This window comes from Pagrus pagrus (assembly GCF_965226575.1).
Source record: "Pagrus pagrus genome assembly, chromosome: 19".
NCBI classification, from domain to species: Eukaryota; Metazoa; Chordata; class Actinopteri; order Spariformes; family Sparidae; genus Pagrus; species Pagrus pagrus.
In genome coordinates, this window is record NC_140203.1 from 21,378,734 (window position 1) to 21,398,219 (window position 19,486).

The 19,486-nt window shown below is 40.4% G+C and overlaps 1 protein-coding gene across 1 annotated transcript; it reads left to right on the forward strand.

Annotated features, from left to right (window-relative positions):
* The first annotated feature begins 4,517 nt into the window (after positions 1-4,517).
* entpd2b (ectonucleoside triphosphate diphosphohydrolase 2b) lies at positions 4,518-19,353 on the forward strand. Its single transcript, XM_084382806.1, has 9 exons — positions 4,518-5,182; positions 9,228-9,345; positions 11,194-11,344; positions 13,254-13,413; positions 13,877-14,104; positions 15,413-15,682; positions 16,562-16,681; positions 17,381-17,515; positions 17,636-19,353. Exons 1-9 carry the CDS (start codon positions 5,066-5,068, stop codon positions 17,849-17,851), a joined length of 1,515 nt encoding a protein of 504 aa, XP_084238932.1. The 5' UTR covers positions 4,518-5,065; the 3' UTR covers positions 17,852-19,353.
* The last annotated feature ends 133 nt before the right edge of the window (positions 19,354-19,486 follow it).

The window sequence follows — 19,486 nt, forward strand, 5'->3', positions numbered from 1 at the left end:
GGCTGTAGAAGCCCTAGAGCAACAAGCACTCCAGCAACTCCCCCATAAGCCGCAGTGTTAACTTTGAGCCTAAATTTCTGGAGTGGAGCAGACGGTACCGGTTTTATCTCTCGCTCTTGTGCCCTCATTTTTCACTCTACAGAAATAAAAAACACATCAGAGGGTTCAGCAATGTCTCCTGTTACTCACTGTATACATATTTTGGCCATAACCATTACACTTTTTTCTAGACCTGTAGGAGTTTGGGAGGTGTTTTCCCATTCATCCTTATGGGGACATTTTCAGATTTCGTTCTGCCACTGCTTCAGCATACAGTACGTTCAGCTATGGCAGTGGAACGTTCAACTGCCCTCTAGTCGTAGAAGAACATTTAATTGTTCTGCCTGTCACTGCACGCCGCTCGCTCAGAGTACCAATCAGGTGAAATTGGATAATCTTCCACGGCACACCTAATGATTTCTCACGGCACACCTACTGTATGTGCCGCGGCACAAAGGTTGGGAATCACTGACCTAAAGAATATATCCAGGATAAAAGGACTTATGTCTCGGCAGGATTTGGAAAAACGTATCCGTGCATTTATCTTCAGCAGACTCGACTACTGTAACGGTGTCTTTACAGGACTCTCTAAAAACTTCATCAGGCAGCTGCAGCTGATTCAGAACCCTGCTGCTGGACTCCTAACAGGAACCAAAAAAGTAGATCACATCACTCCAGTTCTCAGATCTTTACACTGGCTTCCTATCAGTCAAAGAATAGATTTCAAAACCCTGCAGTTGGTTTATAAAGCACTGAATGGTTTCGAGCCAAAACACATTTCTGATCTGCTGCCACGTTATGAACCATCCAGACTTCTGAGGTCGTCAGGTACAGGTCTGCTTTTAGTCCCTAGAGTCCAAACTAGAGGTTACACCCTGCTGTTCCGAAAATAGACTTCCATTCATCGTAATGGCGTGGTTTCCCATTTTTTCAAAAGACCCCGCTATTCCGAAAAGGCTCTTGTGGTACCCCTAACCCTAACCATATTGCGAAGTAATTGGAAGTTGAAAGTCGGATTCGGAACAGCGGTGTGTCGGAGTGGGGTGTGTCGGAATGGAGGGGTTTCGGAATCGAGGTGTTTTGGAATGTCAGGCTGTTCCCCAAACTAGACATGGAGAAGCAGCGTTCAGTTATTATGCGTCACACATCTGGAACAAACTCCCTGAAAACTGCAAGTCTGCTCCAACTCTCACCTCTTTTAAATCAAGGCTGAAGACCTTTCTGTTTGCCACAGCCTTTCACTGAAGCAATTTCACTTTTATTCTTTAGTCCTGTCTCTCTTTAAAGTGCGTGTAAAGCAGCAAAAAAATTGTGTTATGAGTTTGTCACACCACAGTAACATGTATCATTGACCACTGAGCCAAATTTGAAAGATTAAAAAAATTGCTAAGTATATAAAATTAGGTCTCAAAATCATGGAAAAACAAGCACTTCTCTCTGCTGTGAAACGCTGGGGGCGTGTCAGTAAGAGGCGCTGGAACCACGCCCACGCGGGGGAGGGGAGCCCTCTGTGTACTGCACAAGGACTAGCCTAGCAACAATGGAAGCTAGTGCTAGCAGCATTGTCTGAAGGACCCAGCACTACCTGTTTGAGCCATCAGAGCCAGAAACTGACTCTGAGTCCGACACTGATAGTGCTCAGCCTCGTTCCTCACAGTCTCCATCAGAATGGTAATTTATTTCCCAGTAATTTAAACCCCAGTCTACATATAATTCCTTGTCATAGCTATATTGGTGCACATAAAATATTACCTGTGGATTATCATTGTGCTGTCAGATGGACTCGCTCAGGGAATCAGGCCAAATCATGTCATGATTAAATGCAATAACATTTGCTAACATTACATGGGCACGATGTAAAATCACTTTCAGGATTTGCACCTTCAGCAAAATGCATTTATTTAAACGAATACAATATTTATAACATAAGCACACACTTACACTGGCGGGCACGTAATGCCGGTGGCGGAGATGAGAGCACCTACTGTCGGCGGGACAGAGAGGATCGGTGGCGGGCACCATCATGTGCCCGCCACCGATCTTCTCCGTCCCCGGCTTGCATCCTCCCGTCCCGCCGACAGCGGCTGCTACCATCACGGCCACCGGCATTATGTGCCCGCCACCGGAGATGAGAGCACCTGCTGTCGGTGGCGGGCACGTAATGCCGGTGGCCGTGATGGTAGCAGCCGCTGTCGGCAGGAAGGGAGGCTGCAAGCCGGGGACGGAGAAGATCGTGGTGGGCACGTAGTGCCGGTGGCCATGATGGTGGCAGCCGCTGTCGGCAGGACGGGAGGCTGCAAGCCGGGGACGGAGAAGATCGGTGGCGGGCACATGATGGTGCCCGCCACCGATCCTCTCTGGAAATACATTTATAACCTATTTAATGTGTTTAGAAGAAAATGGCTGAATTTGCTTTACCGGCATTACGTGCCCGCCACCGATGCACCAATGTCGGCGGACGGAGAGGCTCGGTGGCGGGCACGTAATGCCGGTGGCCGTGATGGTAGCAGCCGCTGTCGGCGGACGGAGAGGCTTGGTGGCGGGCACATAATGCCGGTGGCCGTGCTGTAACTATCGGGGGTAAAGTGGACACTGCAGAGATGGGTGTTGGTGGTGATTTTGAACTCTCCACAGTAGCTCCTCTTGACAACATCGATCCACCATTTCCTTACGTTGTCTCGGTAGGAGACTTAAATAGGCTAACTGAGCCGTTACCCTGGCCTGCACACTGTGGCATCCAGGAAAGATGCATGAGCTACGTGGAGGAGACATGACTGGTTAGCTAGCTGCAAACTATCATAAGCGATGCTATCCGAGACTCGAGCTAGCGGAAAACCACCGAAGCTAATGCACTGAACGTATTTATACTGCTTCCGCAGCAGGGCGGGGTTTATGCTAATCCGCGGCTATGATTTCTGACCCGCCCATTAAATCCTGAACACAGAAATGTTGAAATACAGTTTGGCAGCCTAGCTCCATAACTAAATTATAAATGGCTGAATGGCTTTTTACATGTTTTAAGGAAATACATTTATAACCTATTTAATGTGTTTAGAAGAAAATGGCTGAATTTGCTTTACACGGACTTTAACCTCTTCTATTTTAGCTTACGTTCCTATTTCTTAACTTGTTTTAATGTTTTGTTTCTTGTCTTCCCACTTGTTTTTAATGTCTTTTAATGTAATTTTATGCCCCTGTAAAGCACTTTGAGTTGCCTCATGTCTGAATTTTGCTATACAAATAAACTTGCCTTGTCTTGCCTTGCTTAATAATAACAACAGTTTGTGTATCTGCAGATAGGTATTTCCTTTTGCATGAGCACAAAGGAAATACCTCTGCTGGCGACTGAAGTCTTTGCAGCTTTTTGGCCGAGACACCAGAGATGTGAGGTCTTTTTAAAAAAAAAACAACTTTTTATCAAAAGAAAAGAAAAATCTATCTCTTGTCAGTCTCCAAACTACATGCAGTTAACAAGATCAGGCCTTTTAAACTACTTTTAATAGTAGGATTTCTCTCTGCTTAAACAGCGTGGGTCTGTGCTTGGCAACAGACATAACTAAGGAATGGGCCAATTAGCCCACTAATAAAATGATCAAAGGGCCAGAGTGAGATAGTTAAAGGGCCGCATTTGGCCCCCGGGCAGCCAGTTGAAAGGGTCTGAACTAGAGTACCAGTTTAAAAATTGACAGTTTATTCTTGAATCTCTTGAATCTTCTTAAAAAAAAAAGATTAAAAAGGATTCTAATGAAGACCATTTGATATAGGTGTAAGCTCTGGAACAATAAGTCGCCCTTACTCTAGTTGAGATTGTTTTGTTTGCCCCATAGTCATGTCAATTTTATGTATTTCATAAATTCATGGGATCTTTTCATGGCAGGATCTCTTCTATGATCCATGTTTCTCTTATCACTGCTTCCTCTTTTATGCCATTAATCATTAACACTTCCTCCTCTCTGTGAAGTTTACATATAGTCACATTTCCATTGCCAGCTGCTCCCTCACTGTATTTTTGAACCACATGGGAAAGCCAACACCTGAACGACATAAAACATTAACATGTCTGTTGATTCAGTGTAATATCGAATAAATCTGTCAACTCTGTTGACATTCAGTCATTGGACGTGACATCAGACTGTAATTTATCAGTGTGATGATGACGTTTGTATTGAAGAGCTTCGGCTACTTCACCTCTCTTCCAGAAGGTCTTAGATAGTTATACTAATGGTAATTTATTTATTTAAAACAATAATGAGCATATAATCAATGACACACAAATAAAAAATAGTGCGCTGAGTTACAACATGAACGGCTCACTTGCAATATTCAGACGCTCCTTCAAAATAACTCATTATACATTCTGCTATATTTAGACCTTGTCAGAACAAGATTTCAGCAAGAATAGACATGTACAAAGAAAAGCATAGGCCTTTAGTGAAAACTTCCCTTTCATGTTTTACCCAAGCATTCAAATGAGGGTGACATTTGCAAGTCAGGTTTTAAGCTGCAACCATTCATATGCAAATAGTGAAGAAACAACAAGCAGCTCTGGGTCTCTTCAGTCCAGCACTCTACAATCTGGATCACTGCCAGCTCAGGCAACACCTTGTTTCCTCTCTGATGGTGAATAAGTGAATCATGTGATTTTCCTACTCTCTCTTCTATAGGTGGAGATTAATGAATGAGAACGAGCAGCACCAGCTCTGGCCATAATAAAAACATTTTTCCCTCCATGGCACCAGTAGCCTTGGAGCTGCTCTCATTCATTCAGTGGCCGAGGAGGGAAGGGTTTCAGGCGCATGGAGGGGCTCTGGGCTGCGTCGGGGACATAAATTCAGGTCAGGCTTTGCTAGCTCAAGTGAAATGTAAAACAGGAGGCAGGCAGCAGGTGAAGCGTGAACCACAGGCGGGTTGTGATAACGCCCGGCCAGCGGGAAGCCGTCAGCCACTTCTCCCACTTGGCCGCTATTAGGTCGACGCTCAGATATCCAGCGGGCTGCAGACAGACTGAGCTTCTCGCTTTCACTTCATGGCTCAGCGCGCCGCTCATCCTGTCGTCCCCATCGCGCTGCTGGTGTTCGGACTTGTTGCCATCCTGCTCCTGACTGTCCCCACTGAAGACGTCCAGGAGGCTCCGGGGTTCATGGTAAGGTCGGTTACGCAGGGTATTTTTGGATCCGTGTTTGCCAGCGCGTTAAGACGGTGTAACCAAAGCTCTGCCGTGCACGGCCCAGAAAAGGTGTTACGCACAGCAATCTGTGGCGCTAAGACTAGAGGAGTGTGTGACAGGAGCACTTAACTCTGGCTGCTGGTCTTAGTTTGTTCTTAGGTTTAACATCTGTAGCATGTCCTGGTGATAGAGTTAGTTTAATAGTCTCTGCTCAGCTGGTGAACTTTAGTCGATGGAAGTCCAGGAGTGCCAATGTTAAATAAAAAAATTAACAAATAAAATGATTAATTTTATTGTTTAATTTTGTCTTTTATATGTCAATTACTACAGAGTCCAGAGGTAAAAACAAACAAACAAAAAACTTAATTAATTTATGTTCACGATTTAATAATTTCTGGTCTGATTTAGCATCATTTGTCAACATCATGCTATCATGTCTTTATACTTCCTCTATGGATTAGGGCTGCACAGTTTCAAATATCTTCAAAATCGCAATATGACCAAGTGTAATATCCAAAAGACGCTTCAATTGTCTGATAAAGGTTAAAATGCTGCAGCGCTGCAGGGTGTCCTGGACCATAAAGCTCTCTAATTGTTTTCTAATTGCTTTTCAGTGACAAAAGGAACATTTTGATTCAAAAAATGATCATTACCACTAATCATAAATCATATCACAGTCGTAATATAGCAATATGATTTAAAAACTTTTTTTTTCTTTACCATAGCGTGCAGACCGTTTTTGTTACCATAAGACTACGTATGCCAATCAGAAGCTTGCCAAACAAAGGAGAAAAACCCTGGTTTTCCTGTCTACACCTAAACACTGAAAACTAAGCCTGAAACGCTGTTTACGTGTGTACGGAAGGCCAAAATGCATAGAAAAGGCTTTGTTTTAAGAAATACCCATGTGCATGTGTTCAGGGCCTAAGAAATGTGGATATAAACAACCTAGAGGTATTTGCTATTAAAGGTACAATTCACCCAAAATGAAAATATGTACATCTACTCTCTTCCATGCCAATTTAAAGTCATGTTAAGTTCTGTAGTCCACAAAACATTTTTGGAGAAACTTAGCAGAAAATGTTGCAGCATTCTCCTAAACAACTGAAGCAGATGAAGCTTGTTTTAAAATATAAACCATAAAATGGCTCCATACAGCTAGTTTGGCGTACGTGTCCGGAAGCCCCAAGATCCCAAATTGATTTGAAAATCCTTTATTTACACCCTTGACGGGTGGTTAAAAACATGCATCCACTTCATCTGGGCTGTGCTTTCAGTTCAGCGGCCACAGTGAAAACTTTGGCTTCTGTTTTTGTAGTTTATTGTGAATGTTTGGTTCTCGCTCACTGCTTTAATGCGACTCATCCCTCTGTTGATGAAGATCAGCTGAGGACAGTGTGTTGTTTGCTTATCACAAGGCTATAAGCAGTAAGATTATGATCAATATGCACCCAGGTGACCTTGTGACTAAAATACTGATAAACTGTATAGTTTAATTCTCTCATTCGGTGAAAGACTCTACCTGTGGAGCACTGTGTTGATTAAAGAGACTACCTTTCAGTCAGAGCAGAGATCACAGGTTTAAAGATGGAGAAAGACAGTTGATTTGTTTTCTACTGTTGAGTTTTGTTGTGTATTACTTATATAATCTTATATCTAAAACTTGCAAAATAACCCAGCTGAAACACATAAAAGACTTGAAACTGTAGCGCAGCACTGTTTTGGCATTTAGATCAGGATTACTGCACGGGTTAACTGAACCTTCTGTTCCCTCTGCTCTCTCGTTTTTGTGTTACCAGCTAAATACCCCATGGTTCCTTTTTTGGTATAAAGTAGCCACCCTTTCACTCAGTAACAATGCCGTCGAAAAAAGGAGATGGGTGCAACAGTTCTGCCAGTTTATCAAATGAAAGGACAAAGCAGGTCATTACAGATCCTCTGTGCTTTTGGCAAGTGTTGGAGCGAGTCCTCACAACTGACTGCACAGCAGTAATGAGAAAATATTACGAGTGAACGCTAACACATGATGTTACTGTTGAACCTGCTGTACTGATATGAGAAGTTGTGTGTTTTTGAAATACCTCAGCTCGGCAGGATGAGCATGTGTATCTATTTCTGCACATTAATGTCGTCTGTGTGTGTGTGTGTGGTCCTTGTCCTTTTGCTCGTCACCCACATACCTTCTTGCATGGTTGGATTTATACACATTCTGAGTGTTTCCTTTCAGACATCAAAGTTGCTCTAACATAATATTCTACATTGCAGTGAAAGTGGAAGCCCTATCAGGGCCACAGTATTTTCATCAGAGCGAGCGGACCGTGTCATTTGAGGAAGTTTCTATATGCTTCAGTTACGCTGAATTGTGGGAAATTATCTCTAGGATATAAAGCTCTCCATTCAGTTATGACTGTTATCTTCATAAAACGTTAAGGAATAAGTACCATCTCTTATCATTCTTCTTTTAATGCCTCTGTACATTCAACATTCGACAATCTTGTCTCCAAATCATGACAAAAAAGTAGAAATAGAGCTAAATGTCCTATGATTTGTAGGAAAAGGGTTGTCGAAGCTGTCTTCCTCTCTGTAATGGGTTACAGTGATGTGATATATAGGCATGTCTCTGCCTCCACCCTTGGATGCATTATCATTTAACTCTTAGGTTTATTTAGCTTGCACGAAAACATTTGGTGGTCTTCTCTGTCTGTGAGACGTGATATGCATCTGTATTTGATTACCCAGAAGATCCATATTGAGAAGTTGCAGTCCTCAAACTCATCGCCCACTCAATTCCCTCAAGTTGTAGGCCTACTGAATTTGGAAAATCTGCTTTTATTTGTATTGACTTGAATGGCAGGATGATGTTATGCAGCTGTGTTGCAGGTCGTATAAATGTAGGGAATCGACAAATTGTTATAATTTCATCACATACCAGTCGACGACTGACGAGTTGAAAATCTGGAGGGAAATTAGGCCATATTTTGAGGTAAAACAACACATTTGATATGCTAACATTAGCATTCAACCATTTCCTAGCTAACATTACCATTTGATTACATCCAGTAATCATCCACTTGGGTTGATATATTAGAAGTAATTCATGCCTTTACTTTCGTATCATGTAACACTATCAAACAGTAATGCTAGCTAGGAAGTGGTTGAACGCTAATGTTAGCAGTTGTATAACAGAAGATAATGGGTTATCAAATATGATGTTTTAGCTTGAAAAATGGCCGATGTCCCTCCGAATTTTCACTATCCATTGTTTTGTCAGTTGCTGATCAATGTCGACGCAGTGAAATGATGACGATTTGTCAGATTGCCTACATTTGTACAGCCTGCAGTTGAGCTTTGGCAAAAAATTAAGATGAGAATGGGGCCTAAATCAAATAGTTTAGCCTCTGCAAATTAGCCCTTTACGGACTTAGCAAAACATTGCTAGAATTTCTTGTCAACTTTATCAACCTAGCTGTTTTTAATTTAGCTATACTTCGCAATAATTCATATTGCGGCTGCCACATACATACTGTTTAAAGGAAGTCACTGTGTGTAAGTTAAATTCCTTTAACATGTTCTTGTACACCCCCAAAAAGCCATAGCCATAACAATTATATTTGGATAATAACATTTTGTCCCTTATTTTCTTATTTCTTCTTTTTGTTTCTCATAAGTCAATTTATAAAACACAAAGATGAAGGTGTAAAATGATGTTATGTCTAACAGTCCACAGTGTTTATAGACGGAGTAAGAATGCAGTGCAATCAGCATCTGGCCACCACATATTATATGTGTCTTGTGTAATATAACACCCAGAAGGCTGTCTTTGAAGACTGACATTAAGAGTTAACCTAATTTTACAGCCGAAGGCCTTACAGAAGCCAATTCAGGTCACTAAGCCTGGTCTTTTATGTTCTTATCGGTCATTAACCTGTTTTACCCTGCTTAGCTGTCTCTTCTCTCAACCCCCTTCACGGTTTTATTTTACCTCTTTTGGTTTTACTTTTCTGCCTTTTGCTCTCTGTAGTATGGGATTGTTCTGGATGCTGGATCTTCACACACAGCTTTGTATATATACAAGTGGCAAGCAGATAAACAGAATGGCACAGGCGTGGTCACCCAGCACACTGAATGTCATGTTAAGGGTAAGTATCAGCACCTTCTCCACCCTAAAACTATGTGTTGAGATGTGGTTCTGAAAGGTTAATAAATTGCTCTTGTCAGAGGACAGCAGCTGTAGTCAGCTCGGATTCACAACAGGTACAACACGCTCCAAAAAGATTCACAGTAAAAGGTATAAACAGAAATGTGGATATGAAATAAAATTGTATTTTTAACTAAATATGGAGAGATCAACCTGCAGAGCCATAGCCCCCACAGAAACACGGGTTTATAAACAGTACAGTATATGCATGCAGACCAACTGTTTCAAGCAGGAGACATGCTTCCTTTTTAACCATGCTTTTGTATAGATAACGTGACGGCGCAGTTGGCTGGTGTGCCAGGCTGCTCAGTGGACCCTGTGGACTCTTCCATGGTGAATCTTATCTCTCTGGCCCTCTCTCAAAACAACCGCACCCTGCTGCTGCAGAAATCAAACAGTCCTGGCTGCATCTATCATTCCTCACCAAACTTCCCATTACTCTCATGTTGCTTTCATCGTACGGAAATGTTCAATCAGTCTACGAACTAAAAAAGTCGAAAAATGTCAGAACAAATTGATTACAGACTAACGTTTTTATCAAAAGAAAAGCACCAGTTTTTCATCCCAACGTAGCAATGAATGAATAAAATCTTTTACACTATGTCTTTAGTCAGTGCCGGCCCTGACCAATTTGGTGCCTTAGGCAAGATTTTAGCTGGCGCCCCCTTGCATCGCAGTCAATTTCACAATCAATTTTCACACACTCACACAGACGTTAACTTTCCAAATGTCCCTGATGAATTTGAGGTGGAGAAACATCGACTCTAGCTATTTACTGATTATTAAACAATGCTACTATCGTCCGAAGTCAGCTTGCGAGTTAACACTGTGCTCCAACAACGGTAACTGCGATGCATTAAACTATTAGTTTAATTCACTTCATCACATTGACGTTACTGTACCACTTTCTTTTTCACGTTTTTCTCCCTCTTCTTTCCTTCTTTTCCTTCCCTGGCCACCGGATGGTTTCAATCTTTTGGACATTGTGGTTCCGCTACAGTATCAGTAAATCTCTCTCTTGGTCTTGGGGTCACGGTCCGGTCAGATTCAGGCAGCTCGCCTCTCGACCCCGCCCCCCACCCTCACAGAGGGCAGGTACAGTGCAACAAGCCAGCCAGGAACCCAGAAAAAAGGCCTCTCCGTTATTTAATAGGCTTTGCTATGTAGTTATGTTGCTGTGGGCTTTTATGTACTTTATAATGTTCTGTTTCTTGTTGTATTCACCAGTGGGTTGGATGTTAAATAATGCCAGCTGTTTCCTGCTAATGGATTACATGTCGCAGCACAGCATGGCGAGTCAAGCAATCTTTGTCTCAGGCAATGAGAGTTGACCCCTCTGCTTTGCCACCCCTGTCCTGCTAAAGGGTTTTTATGTGTCTTGACTTAGATAAACACTTCTTTTCTCATTTAGTCATGGACGTGGTGTTTACATTGTCATGTTTCATAATCGTAAAAATGTCCTGGTCAGAGCTGAACTTTGATCCCTTGTTTATGCGGTCTATTATCAGGGACATCTGGTAACAGTAAGAAATAATGTGTTGCTTTTCGTTTTGATTTTTCAGTTTGGGTTGAGAAAAGTAACATAATACATTCACCTACAGTTGTTGGTAGATTGTCAAGCAGTTTTTTCCAGGTAGCTGGGTAATTCCTGGATGGGATCAGTTCGAATAATCATACATTTTTATCAGCTAACACTGTTTTTTGCGAACTTGAGAACAAGACTGTACGTGTCTATACTACTGCATAATCCTGATGTTTGACCTTTTTATCCTGTTCTTGTCTCACTGAGGAGGAGGAATATCCAGCTATGCAGGCCAACCAGGAGCAGCAGGGAAGAGCCTCGAGGCTTGTCTCAATCAGGCAGTAAAGGACATCCCCAAAGAAAGACACCAGTCTACACCTGTGTACCTGGGAGCTACAGCTGGCATGAGACTTCTGCAGTGAGTCAGTGTGTGTATGAGTGTGAGTTAAGGGTAGAGTCCCTACCCTTTGGAAAGGAATGTTGCATTATTTTAAGAGTTGACCCTGGATCTGCCTTGTTATTGTTACCAGTTAGTACTCTAAGAGGGAAAAAACACTGCATTTCTTTTGTTAACTACAATGTGTGTACCAAAACTGGAAAAAAAAATACAAGTCATTGTCATTATTGTCCCTGAATTTGCATATTGGTGCATTTTTGATATAGCAACAGTTTATATCTTTGACATTGTGAATATTGTTTTTTATATTATTTAGGTAAATCTAATGATATAAGCCTTTTTGTGGTTTTATTCATCCCTATATACAGTTCAATCTACTTATGTCCCCTGTTTGATTATAAGTCTCACATATTCCTGAGTAGTCAACTCGCTATATCTATATCTGACTGACATTACCAAAAAACAGCTACCCAGCTACAAAATGAACTTGCTAATTGAAGTAAATAATATCACCAGTTAAATCTCTTTATATAGGCAGGGTTTGTTTGTGTAGTGCTGTGAAAGAAATAATATTTTCAGACATCTGGACTGGGCTCAGTGATCTCACACTGACATATTTTGAATACAGAGCTGTCTGTGGACTCTGCCTATTAAGATACAAGTCCTATAGTGTTCATCCTTTATTTATTTATTTAAATGAGGGAATACAAACATATTGCCTGTTAACGTGTTTAAGCTGGTACCTCTTGATTTTCCTGACTTATTAGTCATGTGCAGAGTTTACTCTTTTGGCACTGTTGTTACCGATATGATTGATTAGCAAGTGACACCGTGTCATTGTGCGTGAAGCTTTGAGAGGACAGGCGACCTTTTACTTAATGCAAATGTGTAGCAGAAAACAGCTGCCCAGACACTCAGTAAGAGGTGAATAAGTAAATCATTTGCTGAGTGTAAAAGTGTCCAAAACCTACAATTTGAGTAAGAGGCGGCAGCAGCCTATTTTTATCTGTACATTCAAAGCATTCCTTTGTGCGCAGAAAATTTTGGCGCTGATGTAACTCCATACATACATTGTAAATGAACTAATTTAAATGCAGATAACACTCTTTCCAGTGCTGGTTGCAGCATAGGGTCTGTTCTTACACTTCTAAATGAGAAATAAGTCTTTCCCTTGTACCTTGTATCTGAAAGAAATGTTAATAGGATTTAGGCATGAAATTGGGGATTTTGCTAGATAAACATTTGAATTGCTGCATGCAAAGGATGATTTGGATTAAATATTTTAACAGCTAACAACAGAAACTATTCAAAAGAGTCCAGAAGCTACAATATGAGTGAGAGGCAAGGGCCTGCCTATTTTATTTATCTGTGCATTCAAAACACTTCTTAGCAATCATAGAATTTTGGCACGAATATCTCTCCATACAATGTAAATTAGCTAGTTTGGCTGTTGATAACATTCGCTCCATCATTTCCTTAAGTGCCGGTTGTAGCTCTGCTCTTTTTCTTACACTGAACCTAATAGCTGCACACAAGTGATTGCATTAAACATTTAACAGTTGCAGACTTTTTGCAGATCAAAAGATTAAGTTAAAAAGAAAAGGAACAAAAATTATTTACATAACTTACATAAGATTCTGTCCTCAAATGTCTCGCTGGTTGGTGCATCTGGTCCAGCTGACAAACTTGTCGAACGGATTTCATGCTGGCGTCTCTGTGTCACTTAAACCTTTATAGTTTTAGAGGTCAGGAGTCAAACCTGCAGCTTGAAGGCAATAAAACAGCGAGAAAAAAAAGCAAGGTTACCGCTAATGATGACCATCAAACAAAGCATTTTATTCATGTATCCTCTGAATGAGGGTCCATGAAAGTTCACTGCTGCAGCTGTAACTTGTAAGAGTTTTGTCAAATTCTTGTTTCGTCCAAACAGTATGTCCAGCCAGGAGCAGTCGGATCAGATACTGCAGGAGGTGGGCCACAAAATCCAGTCCTACCCTTTCAGCTACCAGGGGGCGGCCATACTGAGCGGTCAAGAGGAGGGGGCGTACGGCTGGGTCACCGTCAACTATCTGTTAGAGAACTTCATAAAGGTACTTCATAGAGGCTGCCAGTAGATACCACAGAGTCAAACTATGATTCATTTGGAAGTTTTTGTTCAATGCACAGCAACAGCAGACTAATGAGGACAACTGTACATTTTGTGAAGTTGGTGCGCGCTCTGAAGCAGCTTGCATTCAATTCAAACATTTGTCCAGCTTTTGCACTTCATTGTCGCAAAGATGACGGTGTTTGGCTATTTAAAGCCTATTCAGAAGGCTGACTGATGACATCTCGTAGCATAATGATCGTACAGTCCATCACTGTGGCCTCTGATGTTGAATCTCTGGGTCAATTGTCCTGGGGAAATTTGGATAATCAGACTGAGCTTATAAAGTCCTTCCTCCTCTTACTAAGCTATGTTTTAGAGATGAACAACAACAACAACTCTTAAGATGATGAACGGGAAATAGCTCATTATCCTCTGCTTCCCTTTCCCTCATTATGTCTTTGCAGTATGGTTTCGTGGGGCACTGGCTCAGCCCCGGCAGGCCCACAGTTGGAGCACTTGATTTTGGTGGGGCGTCTACCCAGATAACATTTGCGACTCCGGATGAAGTAGAGGACGAACACGACATGATGAAGCTGCGTCTTTACGGCCAGGAGTACTCTCTGTACACACACAGCTTCCTGTGCTACGGGAGGGACCAGGTCCTCAAGAGACTGCTGGCTCATATAGTTACGGTAGTGTAACATATTGTATCACACTCATTCAAACCAAAATGAAACAACCTATTATTATAAGCCAATTCCAAAAAAGTTGGGACACTGTGCAAAATGTAAATAAAACAGGACACCATCGGCTTCATGAAGTGTTCCTGAGCCCATGTGGTAATATGTTCTTTGCTTTTAAACAAGTCTTTTGCGGACGCCCATTTCACACCCAGTCATCATACTATCACCTGTTACCAATTAACCCATTTACCTGTGGAACATTCCACAGCTGTCAGTCTTTTGTTGCTCCTGTCGCAACTTGTTCGGAGCATGTTGCTGGCATCAAATTCAGAATAAGCTGATATTTTCAAACATCAATGAAGTTGATTGGGAAAACATTAAATATATATCGTCTTCTTTGTACTGTTTTCACTGAATATATGTCAGAAAGGATTAGGAAATTATTCTGTTTTATTTCTGTTTTATACAGAGTCATAACTTTTCTATTTTGTAGTTAAATGCTATTTTTAAACATACGAAGCTTTGTGGAATTAAAGCAGCAAACACATAGAACAAATCTCATCTCAGTGAAAGCTGCTGTAGAGCCCGACCAATTCAAAGAATTGTGTCCAACATATTTACTTTACTTCGTAGGACATTTTACAGTTTACAGTGCTCTCTGGTGGAGAAATGTATGTTTACTGCAGTAACGTGTTACTAGACCAACATAGACCAACCTATTAGGCCACACTGATACATCTGTGATAAAATAAAAACTCCCAATAAAATCAGCCATGTCAATTTTGAAAATCACATTCATTGATTGTTAATCTATAGTCTCATATACTGTATGTATTAGGGCTGCAACTCACAATTATTTTCAATTAATCTACTGATTATTTTCACATTTAATCAATCAAATGTTTAGTCTATAAAATGCCAAATAATTCAGATAAGTACTTATCACAATTTCCCAGAGCCCAAAGTGTCGACTTCAGATGACTTTTTTTGTCCAAACCAACTTCCTAAACCCAAAGATTCTTCATTAATTATCATAAATGTCAAAGAAAAGTAGCAAATCGTTATGTTTAAGAAGCTGCAGCCAGTACATTTTGACACTTTTGCTTGAAAAATAAATGAAAAGATTTGTCGATTGTCAAAATAGTTGCCATTTAATTTTCTTAGGGTCAACTAATCGTTGCAGCGCTAATATATATTCAGTTATAAGTACATAATTATCCATGTGCATAAAGAATATGAGGAATATTTCTTATAGTATTTTTAATGGGTTGTTTAGGAAATGTATCATATCACTCTGTCTGTCTCTCTCTGTCTCAGTCTCAGAGTGACTCTGAGTCAGTCACGCACCCCTGCTATCCTGCGGGCCACAGTAGATCTGTAAAGCTGGACACCATATTCAACTCTCCGTGTACGACAAAGCACAAACCCAGCTCCTACGACTCCCAGGCCTCTCTGACAGTACAAGGCAGCGGACACTATGAACACTGTCTGGGCAACGTGTCTGAGATCTTCTCCTTCGACAGCTGCCCCTTCTCCCATTGCTCCTTTGATAAGGTCTTCCAGCCAAATGTCACCGGTAGCTTCGTGGTAAGAATGGCTGGATGATACAGAGGGGGGTGGTATTATATACTAAAGGTCAGACCGTACACAAGGGGCAAAGACACAGTGTTAGTGATGCTTTTTAAGTTCATTATTGTTTAACATTTTCAGAACCACAGACAGACAAACAGTATTCTGTATGTCAAGGATTATTTACATAGCTAACATTACCATATATCACACAAACACAAATACAAAATAAGCATTTGGATCTAAAATTGCATACTCTACATAGAAACCTGTGAGCACATGTGACATCTTTCCTTCAGTGAAAGTAGCAACACCTCAATATAAAAAATATTCCATTACAAATAGATATCTTGCATAAAAAAATATATACGAATAATACATATTTTCAGCCGAAATGAGTATCACTATCAAAATAAAACTATGGAATGGCCCCCTCAGTCCCCTTTTACCCTGTAAATCAAAGTGTTTAATCACAACTATTATCCAAAATATAATCAATCTAAATTAAAAAATGTTTGATATACTGTTGAGTTCATACATGTATCAGTTCATTATTTTTATTAACGTCATGTTTTCCAGGCAAATTACAAAGTACAGATTAAAATGAGAATGTGGTGATTTATTTATTAGCCCAGCTCTGTAACGGTTAAAGAATTACTGTCACTAAAGAGCAGAATAGCACAAAATACCTGCACAGAAGTTTGTGGTGTGACTTTGAACAGACGTATGGACAACGAGCAGATTTTCACTGCAGGCTGCACACAGGAATAAGCACAATATGGCCTCAAAGTGCTAAGAACAAAGAAACAAATGCTGTAGATATGTAATTTATCTTTCCATGTACTACTAATTAACCCAGTCTGTGTTTTATGTTTTGTCCTCTTTCTGTGTTGTCAGGCGTTCTCTGCATTCTTCTACACTCACTCCTTCCTGCAGCAAATCACTGGTATCCCTGTGAGGACTCCTGCAGAGCTGGAGGAGGCGGCCAGAACTGTGTGCAGTATGACTTTCAGTCAAGTAATGTTCTTTTGTTCTATTTATGTATCATATCTCATTTGTGTCTGTGGCCGTGTCCATATAGTCCACGTTTGTTTTTATTTGACATCAGAACATCAGGGCAAGGAGGATGTGGGTGCATGACAGAGTAGAGGACAAATATACAGTGAATATTATCGCCTAGGCCAGGAAAAATAAAAATAATGACAGTGATGTGATAGAAAAAACATTTTTAAAAGGCTTCTTATTCATTCCATTTGCAAATATGTATATCTTCTTTCCACAAGCAGGTCAAAACTTCACTTATCCAATGAAATATATTCACATCCACTAGATTGATTGGATAGAATTTGGATGAATTGTAATAACTTTGGTGATCCTTTAACTTTAATCTGACATCATCAGGCCACATTTTAAATGTGGCCAATACTTTGTTTTATGACTAAGAATCTTAAACTTATGACATTCCCATCAGTTTCAGTTTTGCTTTGTGTTAACTGCTAATCAGCTATGCTCGCGTGCTAATACACTAAACGATGGTGAACATGATAAACATTAAACCTGATAAATATCATGCTACCATTGTCATTGTGAGCATGTTAGCCTGCTCCTGTTAGCATAACCCCACATAGTACATTTGGGCAGATGAGCATCATTTTTAATTCGACTTCTTCATTATATTCTAACATTTTAACATTTAACTCTTTGTTTTTGTTGCAGATGCAGGTTCTTGCTCCAGAGCAAGAGTCCCGCTTGCAGGATTACTGTGCCACCTCTGTGTTTATTAAGATTCTCATGTTGAGAGGATACAGCTTCGATGAGACGTCATTCCCACGCATTTCCTTCCAGAAGAAGGTGAGAACGTCATCATCACTCTACAGAAAAATGTATCACTTAATGTGCATTTTCAAATGTAAAAAAAATAAAGACACATTTCCACTAACTTGCTGTAATCATGTGTTGCTGATCCTCCAGGCAGGGGACACCTCGGTGGGGTGGGCTCTGGGCTACATGCTCAGTTTGAGCAATTTGCTGCCTGCAGAGACGGCAGGGCACAGGAAGGCCTTGACTCGGGGAGCATGGGGGATGCTTATCTTTCTCTTTGCCCTCTTGCTGGCAGCAGTCCTGGTCTTCATCTTACTCCGAATGCGTGACCGTAAGAAGAAAGGAGGCGGTGAAAACAATACCTAGATACTGAAATCAGAAAACAGCAAGACAGTGATAGGTATTTGTTGTGTGGGCCCTTTACTATAGCACATTGGATCTGAATTAAAGCTTTATTTAACACTGTTTACATTATAATAGGTGGACAGTGTAGGGACTGTTTCTGTTTTTATACGTATTCCCGCAATTTTAGGTTAATGTAGCATTTCACTTTGATTGTACTGTATAATTATGTTGACTTTATGTGGCGTTATATTAACTTGTCCAATTAATCTCTGTCTCCTAAATTTGTGGGACTGTGTATAAAAATGTGGATGCAAGCACCCTTAAATTAAAGCTTAAAAGTCAGGACTTTTACTTAATAGTAGAACAATCCAATGTACTAGATCACAGAGCCAACACAACAAAAGATGTGTCACAGTCCAAATTCTGTCTGGCTGCCCTGTCAGTTTTAAACAGCACTCCCATGGTGGAATTGACACTGACCGGGAGGTCTGAATGTAACTTTCATTCTTGAAAAGTCAAAGCAATTTTTTATGGAATGTAAGAAATTCCAGCTTTATTGTTTTGTATAGAAAGTTTGACTGCACTGACTGAAGAACTGCTACAATAAAATGAAGCATGCTGTGGAGATAACTACCCGTTTAATATGCAAAGAATCACTGTTTTTAATTTTTTTTTTGTATTCAAGATGTTTTTCAGGTGGAAGTTTTATTCACATTTTAGTCTGCCTAAATTAACTTTGAATAATCTATAACATACAGATTTGGTGCTGTTTGGATCTCTCTCTTAAGAAACTGCCATTGTGAGGCAGACATGTTGTGTCACACAGAGGGTGTTATCAACTCATTTTGGCACACATGAATCACTGCACAGCAAAAAGAGCAAAAGAGTTTTAGTCAGTATGGACAGAAAAAAATTAGCATTTGGTCTTTCAACAAAGGGTTATTGGTCAAACCTGACAGTATTGTTGTACTGCATGCAGGAGGACGGTTAAAAAATTAAAAAATAATATTTATTTATTTTTGGATTGGATTACTCATTACATGTGTTGCATTTATTGTACCCTCTCTGCCTTACCGGCTGAAGTGAAAGATGAAAACAACTGAAAAATATTTGCTTGAAAACATGGTCAACAAATATGATTTTATTTGAAAAGGTTCATCAATGGTCATAAACATTATCATTTACAATTTGCAAGATAAAGACATTCCAGTATGTACCAGGTGTGTTGTGTATATTTTAGAATTTTTCAAATTACTCGTATAGGTTTTGCTTGTAAAAAGAAAAAGAAAATTACACAATCCTAGTAAACATTGGTGCAGGTTACTGTGTGTGTCAATAGATTGAAGATATATTATAGATTTAATACATTTTATACCTTGCAGACATTTTTAATGTAATTATCCACATCAAATGCTTTGTTAATATGGAGTCATTGTGAATTTTGAATTATCATGACATTTCATTGCTCCCTGTGTGTTCACACTGGATGTTACCCCAGATAACAAAATAAATGTTTTCTATTGTTTTGTGTTTTCCTTTGTACAAGGAGCCTGCTGAGTCCTCTCCATTCAGCTAATTAGGTTAATTTCCTGTCATGGTCTGCTCTGAACTGCAACTACCAGATGCTGTGCTTTACGGAAGAAGGCGGCTTGCTCT